The following is a 13,376-nucleotide window of genomic DNA, read 5'->3' as shown; positions in this document are numbered from 1 at the left end:
GGTCTGTTGTACTTTATTATGAACCACAGTAGCACAATCACATTCATGTGTCCTTCATTTCCATAACTCTGCCTAATATTTATATATATATATATGTATATATACATATATATATATATATATATATATACATATATATATATATATATATATATACATATATATATATATATATATATATATACATATATATATATACATATATATATATACATATATATATATATATATATATACATATATATATATACATATATATATATATATATATATATATATATATATATATATATATATATATATATACATATATATATATATATATATATATATTTTAATAAGGTAACGCTGAGTGGCCTTGATGCCTGTAAGTCATGATGAGTCGCATCTCGTCACCTCTCTGCTGTGTCTGCAGCTGAGCACTGTGACGCATGTCTCTCTCCCCGGCCGGGAGAGTTATCATACCGGGAAATATCAAATAATAGCCGGGCCGTTTATTTGTTTCAATCACTTAACCAGGCGTTTATTTGGGACAGACGTTTAATTCCTTCCCTCTCAAAAATCCGGGTTGAAAATGTCACAAACTCCGCCACCTTCTCGGTGAATTATCTGGCATCATTCTGCAAGTGAAGTTGTTGCGGTGGAGGAAACTCCTCATCTCTGCTGTCACTCATGGTGGCGTACATTTGTACAGCTGTGATTGTGCTACTGTGGTTCATAATAAAGTACAACAGACCGCTGTAATCAAGTAACAGACACATATTTTCATAACTTAGCAAGTGGTCCAACTTCCTCTCCGATTTCCTCCAAGCACTCTCCTTTATTGTCCGGTCTTTGTATGTGTGTACAGCGGTATGGTGGTACAGAGCTCGGGGAGCAGACCGGAGCGCTGCTGTCGGCGCTGCAACCCCGGCTCGGAGCGACACAAAAAGCGAGAGAAGCTAGCTGCTCTATTGTTGTGCTAACTGGGGCTAATGCTCCGTGCTCGGCGCCCCGAAGCTCGTTAGCTCCGTACTATACTACCACACTACGCATACAGAGACCGGAGTTCGGGAGCTCCGGGACAGAAACAGATACACAGAGACTTGGACAAAACAGGAGAGAGCTTGGAGGAAAGTCAGCGACGAAGTTGGACTCTGTGTTGCCCAGAGACAGCCGGCACACGGGTCCTAAAATGGCTGCAACAATCCGCCGCATTGTCAACATCCGTTGCCGTTCACTTCCGTTTTGGGTCACTTCCGTTGTGGGTCACTTCCGTTTTGGGTCACTTCCGTTTTGGGTCACTTCCGTTGTGACTTTTGTATTTGTGTTGTGGCTTTTGTATTCGTGTTGTGGCTTTTGTATTTGTGTTGTGGCATTTGTATTTGTGTTGTGGCTTTTGTATTCGTGTTGTGGCTTTTGTATTCGTGTTGTGGCATTTGTATTTGTGTTGTGGCTTTTGTATTCGTGTTGGGACTTTCGTATTCGTGTTGGGGCTTTTGTATTCGTGTTGTGGCATTTGTATTTGTGTTGTGGCTTTTGTATTCGTGTTGTGGCTTTTGTATTCGTGTTGTGGCTTTTGTATTCGTGTTGTGGCTTTTGTATTTGGCCTGACACCTCTGGGCCACCGTACGTCACTCCCCGATATAAATATATATATATTTTTTACTAAGGAAAATGACAAAACTAGTAACGCGTTACCTGCATCACTGATTGTGTAGCTTAAGTGCAACATGGAGCATGAAGATGTAAAGAAAAAAATAAAAACAGTAGAATTAACTTTGAGCAAGTTTGGAGGAAAGTCGGAGGTGTGGACCCATTTTAAACAAGTCGTGGGCCGTGATAATAACATTTGTCGGCTCTGTCGAGTGCGTTAAGTGCGGCACTTGTTGCATTATTCATTAAGATTTCTGTAGTTCAAACAACTCGCAATTGTAGTCAAGAACGTCAGTTATAACAGCCCACTTATTAAACAGTTGTCGGGTTTAAATCGGTATCGGGCTCATAATTACATTCAGTGTGTCGGGCCGGGCTCGGACACAACGTGCACGGGCTCGGGTCGGGCTTGATTCTACTCGGGTCCAGCCGCGACTTTACTGAGGTTCACCCCGTGTGAGCAGCAGGAGGACGGTTAGCTCACCTCCCAGAACATGGCACTGAATCGCTGTAAACTGATTTAGGGAACGTCATCAAATTACTTAGCATAAATATATTAATACAAAATAATTGCAGATTGTATTAGTAAACTGGACAAATGAGACACAGCTATGTTTGTTGTACTTTAGTGCTTCCTCTATTTTATATGAATATTAATATGCAGAAATCTAAAATAAAAAAAAACGTCAAATGTAAACTGTGCCAAAAGACTAGAGATGCACCGATCGATCGGCAACCGATCGCAATCAGCCGATAATGCCCCTATCGGTTTTGATCGGAGTTCTCAAAATAGATCACATCAGGCCGATCAGATGACGTTTAAGTATAAAGACAGTGCATTAACTGCATGCAGGGAGGGAATTTCATGGCCGCCGTTGCCCCGCACTTTGGCCTTGATGCCCCGTGAAAAAAAAACTCATTGTACAGCCACAGTGGCCTCTGTGCCCCTGGCCCGGTCAGCGTAGCGAGCTTGCCTTTAATTACAGCTACCTGAGTGCACAGTAGTCACTCACAGTAACTTCAGTGAGTCCGCGGTTCACGCAGGTGGAGTCTCATCATCACGATGATCTCACGTGAAAGCCTCTCAAACAGCAGCAGCGTCTCAAAACAGAAGAACGAAACTTACAGCACAGGTGCGAAAGCGAGCGCAGCCGGTTTTGACATGATACGTAACTGACTTATGTGGTAGGATTTAGTCCGGTAAAGTTGGAAATATATTCACAGATTCAAACTTCCCGGATCAATAACTCACGGCTCTTTTCTACCGTAGTAAGGTAGACAACGAGCTACAACCGTATGTTAATCAAAACGAGCGTCTGGACATTAACTCTGGTCTGTATGGTCAGCAGTCTGTGAGACGAGGGCGCAGGGACCGTCTACAAAGTGTAACACCGAAAGGAGAAACTACAAAAAATTCAATAACTTCACTATTATTCAGAGTGTAGTGTCACCAAAATCACTCCACACATCAGTGGTCTCCTGCTGGTTATTCTACAATTTTTTGTTTGGAAAAAATGTGCTTTGCCATAATTTTGGGGAATTTCTATTTGGGAGAAATATTCAATAACACTAATATTCAGTGAGGTGTCACAAAACCCACCTCACCCTAACCCTACTTAACAAAAACTACTTTCTAATGTAACTTTAACTTGATTTTGGTATAAAAAAAAATGTTTTAATACACAATCCATGTCTTGTTATAAATTAGGATGTTATGGTATCAGTCTGAAAGGTAAATCAACACATTTTACCCAGTGGCCTTTGTGCCCTGTCATGTGGCCTTGGTGCCCCTGAAAAAAAAAGTGAAGGCCAAATGGACTTGCCCCTAAAATGACAAAATTCCCACCCTGACTGCATGCATTCCCACTAGTAATCTACAGTGAATCTATGTAAGCTGAGTCCAAGTTGTCTCTAAGAGAGTCTCTAGAGTGTGAAATATTGCACATTGCCTCAGCCTGCAATAAAACGGTGGTTTTATTCATGATACTTTCTCATCTCCTAATTTTTATACTTAATAATACAACGTCAATGTTGTGTAAGAAGAATCATTAAATAAATATATGAAAGTTACACAAGACAACAATGTAGAAGAATTTATGGATTTGACGCTGTGATCGGTGATCGGCAATATCGGGATCGGCAGATACTGCTTTCGGTGATCGGCCCCAAAAATCCTGATCGGTGCATCTCTACAAAAGACCGTTGCGACAAGTCAAGGTAACACATCCAACCTCTTCCACCACCTGCAATACAACCACGTGATTCAATTCGAAGAAATAAAAAAAGCGAGAAGCGATCAGGACCAGCTAAAAGTGTTAGGATTTGTTTATAAGAGACTGTATTTTTAATACTTTGTGTTTGAAGGAAATTTAAGTTATTTTACACTTTTAAACTTGTTCAGTTGTTGTCATTTCAAGTAATCTGTGCTTTTCAGCTGTTCAATCGTGTGTCCATCTAAAACCAACTCTAATACCATGACACAATTTGATCCAATCAATGACAAAAAAATGCAAGACATTATACAGCATTTGAAATCTTCCTTCTGTCTTGATATTTTACCAGCAGAGTTCTTCAAAAAAGTCTCAGACTGCATGATTTCAGATCTGCTGCAGATTGTCAACACATCTCTTCTCTCAGGCGTCTTCCCCCAAGCCATGAAGACTGCAGTCATTAAACCACTCCTGAAGAAGAGAAATCTGGACACATCAGTAATTAATAATTATAGGCCCATTTCAAACCTGCCAATTTTAAGTAAAATAAAAGAACTTGTTGAGCTCCTCAATGACATTCATTTAAACACAGACAGCGGAAAAATCTCAGTCTTAGTATTACTGGATCTCAGTGCTGCTCTTGACACAGTCGACCATAATATACTACTGGACAGACTGGACAACTGAGTTGGACTCTCTGGTACAACACTAAAATGGTTTAAATCTTACCTAAATGAGAGAGACCACTTTGTGTCTATTGGTGACTACACATCTGAACGGATGAAAATCACAAGCGGAGTACCCAAGGGCTCCATTCTGGGGCCTCTACTATTCAACATTTACATGCTCCCTCTAGCTCAGATAATGGATACCAATGACATTTGCTACCATAGTTATGCAGATGACACACAAATTTATATAACCATATCCAGGGTTGGGAGGGTTACTTTAAAAATGTAGTCCGATACAGTTACTAATTAACTGTTAAAAAATGTACTCAGTAACGTAATCCAAGTACCACAATATTGAAGTAATGTAACTTGATTACTTTAAGTTACTTTTGGATTACCTCAATACAAATGCAAATAAAGACTTCCTCTGAGGAACACATAAAGCAAATTAAAAATGTAATTAATTGTAGTGTATGTTACATTTATTCAGTTTTATTCATTGACTACTAACTATTCTGCTGTATTCAAGAATTACATCACATATTACAATAATAGTAATAATAATAATAATAATAATAGTAATAACAATTATTATTAGTGTTATTGTGACTACTAGGCCTATTTCTAGTAATAGCAGTTGTAAAACACCCCCACATATAGGATGTGTGTCACTTATTTGTCCCCCAAAATTACCCATACAATTTCCTAATATAATCATGCTATTTTAATACCTTGTTGTGATCTAAAGTGTTAGTGACCCATTTCAGTCACTGCAGGTGTTTCAGGCAATTTTGTAATGTACAAGCCTCACAAGGTGGCAGTAGCTACATTTTAAGTGCCTATGGGGCCCTCGAAAGTCAACGAGTTTTCCACGATGAAGTCCGTGCAAATGTTTCACAATAAAAGCCTACTGAGCTATTTATGTTAGAGGACTTTTAATTTGAGACGGACACAGGAAGTATTGAGTTTGTATTAACAACGTAATGTCTTCATTTTAACAGGGCAAACGGGAGCGAACCAAAACGAGACTTCAAAACTACCAAAAACCTAAACACGTACCAACCCGGTCACCAGCAGCACCACCCACAGACCCAGTAGTAATACCTAGTAGCAGCAACAGCAGTAGTAGTTGTTACAATGACAGTCTGGTTAGCAGGCTAACTAATGTTAACTTTAGCTAACATAATTTCTGTGTAGCTAGCTAACGTTCGCAGTTTCGCTTACCATTAAATGTTTCTTTAAATTGGATGTGGTGTCCTTGGACGATGACAGTGTGTTGCACAGCTGGGAGGCATAGCTTGCACTGTACCGTGATGTTGTTCCCTCTTACTTCTTTAGAAACAAAGTAATGGCGAAATTTCCACGCAGTGAAAGCATTTTTTTCTCTAGCGCTCGAGGCCATAATGAGCCGTCTGGCTTCACTTGAGAGCAGAGCGTCGTTGTGACTGACTTGTAGTGAACTGTAGTAATGTGTGCGCGCGTGCATACGGCATTGCCGCATTGGCAAGTGTTAGATTAATTCATTCACACTTATTCATCATTCATCATCATATATTTTAATTGTAATCCAACTAATAATCCCAATTTTTTTCCAGATGTATCTGTAATCTGATTACGGCTTTTTTTTCTGTAACTGTAACGGAATACAGTTACTGTTTTTTTGTATCCTAATTACGTAACGCCGTTACATGTAGTCCGTTACTCCCCAAGCCTGACCATATCACCAGGGGACTATAATCCCATACAAACGCTGAGTAGATACATTGAACAAATCAATGATTGGATGTGTCAGAGTTTTCTTCAGTTAAACAAAGATAAGACTGAAATAATTGTTTTTGGATCCAAGGAAGAATTACTAAAGGTCTCTGCTCAGCTACAGTCTTAATGTTAGAAACTACAGACCAAGCCAGAAACCTCGGTGTAATTATGGACTCAGACCTGAATTTCAGCAGCCACATTAAGACAGTTACAAAGTCAGCCTACTATCAACTTAAGAATTTATCCAGGATAAGAGGACTTATGTCTCGGCAGGATTTGGAGAAACTTGTTCACGCATTTATCTTTAGCAGGCTCGACTACTGTAATGGTGTCCTAACAGGACTCCCTGTTGCAGCTGATTCGGAACACTGCTGCTCGAGTCCTAACACGAACCAAAAAAATAGATCACATCACTCCAGTTCTTAGATCTTTACACTGGCTTCCTGTCTAGACTTCCAAATAGACGGGCCAAAATATATTTCTGATCTGCTGCCGTGTTATGAACCATCCAGACCTCTGCGATCGCCAGGTACTGGTCTGCTTTCAATCTCCAGAGTCAGAACTAAACATGGAGAAGCAGCTTTCAGTTACTATGCGCCACATATTTGGAACAAACTCCCTGAAAATTGCAGGTCTGCTCCTACTCTCACCTCTTTTAAATCAAGACTTAAAACATTTCTTTTTGCCACTGCTTTTAATTCAAGTCTTTGAACTGCATTGTGACTTTTATTCTACAGTCTTGTTTCTGTTAAAGCTTTTCTATTTTAGCCTACTTGTTTTGATGTTTGTTTCTTAATGTTTTTACTTGTTTTTATGTCTTTTTTAATGCAATTTTAATGTCTTTTAAATGAAATTTGTATGTCTTTTAATGTAGTTTGTATGTGCCTGTAAAGCACTTTGAGTTGCCTTGTGTCTGAATTGTGCTATACAAATAAACTTGCCTCGCCTTGCCTTGCCTAAACTTCTTGAGGGACTTCTTCCCTTTGGCTCTAGTCTTACCTCGACCAATTCCTTAGAAAACTAGAATAGCACGCAATAGAGTGCATACCGACGCCAAGACCTATCAGGATTTCAGAAACTGAAATCTATCATTTGAGAGAATAAAAAGAGAGAGCAGAGAGGTGACTAGGCTGAAAGAAACAGTGTTGACACAGCACACAGAAATGTTTCTTTTCCTTTTATCGGAAACTTAACAATGAGAGTCAGTGTCTGTTTACCTGGACATCACTACTCTGAGCTGTGCTTTCACTTTTCATGAGTCTATAGCCTCATAGCAACGTGTTATTGCACAGCAACAAAAAGTCCTCCTTTAACTATGTGCTGCCTGTTCTACATCATGGTTTCAGTTCTTTAGCTGGAATTACCCTTTCTCTCATCTGTCTATCTCTAGCCCTTTTTAGATAGAAAAGGCGGCACATTTGCTCCAAGGTTAGGGCGGCAATGTGCCGCCTTGTCTTTCTAAAACGGAGGCTTAGTATTCCTCCTTTACCAAAAGCCGCCACCGGGGTAGACTTAAACATGTGACGTGATGTGAAGCACAAAGTTGGGCTGTGAACAGTGACAACGAATTTGTCTTCAAAATAAGAGCTTTACATTGCACCCCATTGGAGTTTAGAACTGGGTTCTTAGCAGGGGCTTTTAATTTGGAAGTTATGACTGTTCCTAGCTTGCCGCTACAACAACAAGCGGACAACTAAGACAGCTACAGAGACCGAGGAGACTCTAGCATCTCCTGGATCTCAGCGGCTGTCCAGTTGGTCATCTTAATGTCCGCGGATGAAGTGTTGGACTGACTGCTGTGATCAGCCGTTTGTTGGTTTTAAAACTCCCCAGCTGTGGGTCGCACAAGGACGGGCAAATTGGCAGCTTGCTGTCCAGTCTAAAAACAGATTCTCTCCCATTCATATTTCACTGTTCTGTCTCTCCCACCTCTCTCAATCTTCTTTTCCCGTCCCCTTTCTCCTGTTTCTGCTCAGTGTGTGCACCTCCTGTACTCTGTGTGAGCCCTGCAGCTTCTCTCATGATCCCAGTCACAACTTGGTGAGAGCCAGGACTCCCCTGTCAATCCCAGAGCACGGATCACCTGCCCCAGACCACAGCAGGTAGGACAGAATAACTTTATAACTTTATTAATTTCATGTTCCTTCTGTACAATATTGTGTTTATATGTCTATATGAGTCTATACTGTTTCTTACCTTTTTATTGTTTATATTTTGTTATTATTATTGTTTTTGTGATATTACTGTCCTTTGGCTGCTGTGGCAAAGAAATTTCCCTGTTTGCGGGACAATAAAGAAATTCTGATTCTGATTCTTATTAAGCAATATTACCCGAGAGGGTGTGCCTTAACGTCATTTGAGCACAACAGTGATGCGGTCCGCAAGCGGCACTGAAGTGCTCAAATGACGTTAAAGCACACCCTCGAGGTAATATTGTGATTATACAACTAATACCAACAAAAATAAAATTATTAATCAAAATATATCCATGTTGATGGACAATTTGCTCTCAAATTTTAAAGGTTTTTGAGAGTGTGGGTCGCATTTCCATGGAAACTCATGGGGTCTGACTAATAACTGAAACAAAATCAGTCACGTCAGTAGACTCATATGTGTAATGGAACATAGTTTACCACTACAGCAAATAATCCAACCCTTAGGAACGACCTAGCAACAGAAAGGATTTTCTAGTTTCAGATGAGTGAACTCTGAGCTGATGTTTATGTTTTATTGCGGTCTCTGAATTTCCCGAACTAAGTCAATACTGCACAAATAAACAGAAATTGCTTATTTTTATCGCCCAAGTTATAACAAAGATGTAGATTTTTTTTCTTTTATATTTTTTATAAAACGTTTTCACCGTGGTCACAATAGTGTCTCTCACACAGAAGGGAATATAGATAATAGCCGGGGCATTTATTTGTTTCAGTCACTTAACAGACCAGGCGTTTATTTGGGACCAGGCGGCAATTTGGGACAGGCGTTTAATTCCTTCCTCTCAAAAATCCGGGATGAAAATGTCACACACTTTGCCAGCTTCTCTGTGAATTATCTGGCATCCTTCTGGGCAATAGTTGTCTTCTGCAAGTGAAGTTGTTGCGGCGGAGGAAACGATTCAGCCGACCAGCACTTGCGGCAAACTCCTCATCTCTGCTGTCACTCACGGTGGCGTACATTTGTTTCGCCATCACCCTGATCATTTTACGGGACACTCTCGTGGTGTGCCCATTTGCTGATAACTCATTCCCGCATGTTTATCTCAAGCTCCTCGCTCGCTCCCAGCCTGGCCCTGTTGCTGTCCTCCTCGGACAGACTCTGAAACAAATAAATCAAAATTAACAACAAACCGATCAATTTTGTATCCTATTTCTCCGCCGTTTCCTACTCCAGCTCTGACAGTTACAATGTTGCCATGGAGATGAATACAATGTTGGCACAGACTTGGCGGAGTAATATTTTGAGTAATGAGTCAGGCGTGCTGTCATGCTGATTTGAGCACGGTCTAAATTTCTTGTTGACCAATCAGATTGCTTGGTCGGAACTACTTGTTGTATAATGTGAAATAGTTTCTACGCAGCCATTGTACTATAAAATTGTCCCTTAGCCTGAAAAGCTTACTTTGTCAAAAGACCTTGAATTAGGGCTGGGCGATATGGCCTTTTACTAATATCCCGATAATTTTAGGCCATGTCACGATACACGATATATATCTCGATATTTTCCCTTAGCCTTGAATTAACACTTTGATGCATACAATAATGCCAGTATGATGATTCTACGTGTCTAAATAAAAACATTGGGCCTCATTCACCAATATCTTCTTAAGAATCTTCTTAGATTCTACCTTAAGTTGTTCTTAAGAGGTTCCTTAAGAAAACCCTACGTCAGATTCACCAACTCGTTCGTAAGCCTCAGAATTGTTCGCAGCTGTGTTCTTACATTGATGAAAGCCGCAGGAGCAATATATATGCCATTGTTTTGCAGGCCTTGGATGGAGAACTGCCACATATAAATAGGGTGGGGGGGGGGGGGGGGGGGGTTCCAATTTACTTGATTTATCTTAAATCATTGGCACATTTAATTTATTTTAGAATTTAAATTCTTTGTGAATTACCAAAAATATGAGATAAATAAATAAATAAATAAATGAATAAATATGAGAGAATTATCACTGTAATATTGCATTTTATTGAACTACACAAGAGAAGAAAACAACCATGCCAACATTTCGGCACTGAAATGTGCGTAAGAGTACTCCTGAGTGTTCGTAGGATTTGTTCTTGCCTAAGAAAAAATCCTAGATGAGAAAAAATTCATGAATGCCACAATCTTCGTAAAATCTTCGTAAGTGGGACTTAAGAACAAATTTGTTCGTAAGAACGGTTCATGAATGAGGCCCATTGTTCATACTGCATTAATATATGGTGATTTCTAATTCTATTTCTAATAAGTTTTAAGAATTGATCCAAAGCGATCCAAGAGGGACTGGATATGTAAAAAACCAGGTGATGATCAATGATCAATGATAATAATCAAAGAAGTGCTGAGGCTTTACATTTGTTCTATGTTATAATACAAGATTTCAGCATTGAGCTACAATCAGGCTACATTCATGATTTTGTACAGTCAAACTAACCAAAAACTTCTTACTGATTATTATAAAGTTTCAGGGGTTCCTGTAACCATGGTAACTCACATTGCCAGAGGGGAAGGAGAAACGCGGAAGCCCTACACGCCATGCTGAGGAAGGAGGAACGGAGACTAGCGCGGCTCGCGGCTTTGACACCAAAATAAATATTTGGGTTTATGAATATCTTCCACAGAATAGCTGCTGCATGACTTTCCTAACCCGGCAACGTCCGAGCAGCCGCCTGTCTCCACGGCTTCACTTTCCTTCAGCATTATCCACGCTGTATGTTTAGCTTGATTGACACTCTGGCTGGGCGCTACTGCTGCCTTCAGAAATATAAACTCGCTGTGTTTCTTCAACAGTACTTTCCCTATTTTGTTACTGTGCAGGTAGTTGTATGCTTCTGTGTTTTTGTAACTGCGTAATTCTCCACCGTCAACATCTTCAGAAAATATAAGATAAGCATTAGCCCGACGTTAGCTACATCACTAACGTCAGGGCTAATGCCGTGCTAATGCTTCATGTCATCTGCCTACTCCGTGAGAACTGACGGGTGAGGCACTGTGAGAACTGTCCTCACGACTTATTAAAACATCTGTACTGTGTATCCACCGCCGATTTTTATCAATTCTGTCGCTTTCTTTGTGTTAAAAGCCGGTTTTAGAGCGAGCATGACAGCTACGTTAACGTAAACACCGAGGTCAGCCAGTTCAACCGGAAGAGCATAACCGAATACCGCTATGAACCATGGGTAAACTCACGTAGTCAGGAATAAGGTGGATAGTTGTTATTTAACACATGTAGCACACAACAGGAGACTCTCCGTGTCAGACGAGTTCTCACGTGTTGAATTAAAAAACAAATTGATAACGTAGCAGCGCGGCGAGTCCTTGCTAGCTAAGCAGCTAAACGTTAGCGCCGCTCCGTGTTTAGATCCCACCCTGTGTGGGTCACTACACTGTCATTGGTCAGGCGCGCACACGCTGTTAACGATATCATTGGCTGTAGAGTGTGACAATCTGTCAATAATATCAGCCAACACTTGTTCTCCTCCGATCTACATTGATCTCATAAGTCACTTCTGTGAAGTTTGAATGACGGAAATCCGTCGTAGCGGAGGAGAACTTTAATCCATGCATACTTTACGTCCTCCTTCTTGTACCCAAACCACCGACAGACGATGGATCCTGCATTGTTTTTCTTGGAAATTAATTCTCCCTCCATTTTTCATAGCACCTGCTGCTGCCACTACCTGAGTTCTCTGCTGCTATATGCTGCCGGGCGTATGACGGGCACGCACAACAGAATGTGATGTACGTAACTAGGTGCGTTTGTTTTATCTCTCTGTGCGGAGAGAAGAGAGAGAGTGAGAAAAACCTGTAGTTCAGTGCCCGGCCCGCGACTAAAAGCAACTGCGTGACAATTGAATGTATACTCGAATATTCACGATATAGTCATTTTCTACATCCCACAGAGAACAAGCCGCGATACATCGAGTATATTCGATATATCGCCCAGCTCTACCTTGAATTATTAAAAGTGTTTTGACATGACATGGACAAGACTATGGAGGGCTAAACCAACAAAATCAGAAATAAGTAAATGGCTCAATAAAGAAATTAATATCCCATTAAATGCATGAAAATAATATAGCAGATACATGTAGATATTAATTAATGTATAAAATGCTACATAAATTGATATTTCCAGTTTAATTTGTCTCCGTATTTTTCATTTTCCTTTGTATTAATTCAGCTATTCACTTTCTTTAGCATTTAATTCAATGCATTATTTACTTACTCATTTTTAAATGTACTTGTTTAATTTATGTTGTATTCTTTTCCATTCGTATTTCACCCCTATTTATTTTTACAATTATTTATTTCTGTATTTTCTTTTTACTTCAGTTGAAATAATCCAAAATTAGATGCAGACGCAAATTAAATAAAAAATGTCAAATAATGAATGCCTACATTTATTTAAGATATTACCTTTGGTGCATTTATTTTCTAATTTATTTATTAAACCATTTATTTATGCACTTAGCTGTGATTTGGCCCATTTCAGTCCTCAAAGATGAATTGTACCTTATTTTAACGCATGAGCAGTATGATGTACAGCTTGGGGTTAATAGTTCCGTATGCTAAAACTCAACTGAATGGTTATGCTTCAAATTGTTGCAGAGGAATTATTCAGATCCTTTACTTAAAGCTGCAGTCTGGAGTTTTGAGAAAAACGTGGACTTAGTCAGAAAATTTGAATGAACACAGCTCCCAGGTCCCTCTTTCTTCCTTTCTGCTACACTGCAGCCCTGCCTTTAAATCCCATCCTCATAGAGGAGCCTGCCGTGCACGAGCATGCTTGTAACTACGGTAACAGAGGAAGCCAGATAACCAAGACAGCACATTCCCCGATTGTTCTCTTTCTGAACAATACAGCTAAATTACAATGATGAGTGCCTCATGCAGATCA

At 39.9% G+C, this 13,376-nt stretch overlaps 1 protein-coding gene across 2 annotated transcripts in view; it reads left to right on the top strand.

Moving 5' to 3' along the window:
* nbr1b (NBR1 autophagy cargo receptor b) overlaps positions 1-13,376 on the top strand; it is a 104,882-nt gene that overhangs the window by 49,832 nt on the left and 41,674 nt on the right. For both annotated transcript variants that reach the window (XM_030409388.1, XM_030409387.1), the window contains exon 8: positions 8,251-8,376. In XM_030409388.1, the coding sequence (XP_030265248.1) occupies positions 8,251-8,376 (126 nt within the window). The remainder of the gene's footprint in view (positions 1-8,250; positions 8,377-13,376) is intronic.

Source organism: Sparus aurata, chromosome 24 (genome assembly GCF_900880675.1).
Source record: "Sparus aurata chromosome 24, fSpaAur1.1, whole genome shotgun sequence".
Lineage (NCBI taxonomy): Eukaryota > Metazoa > Chordata > Actinopteri > Spariformes > Sparidae > Sparus > Sparus aurata.
The sequence above is the reverse complement of the archived record's forward strand: the minus strand, read 5'-3'. Positions and strand labels throughout refer to the sequence as shown.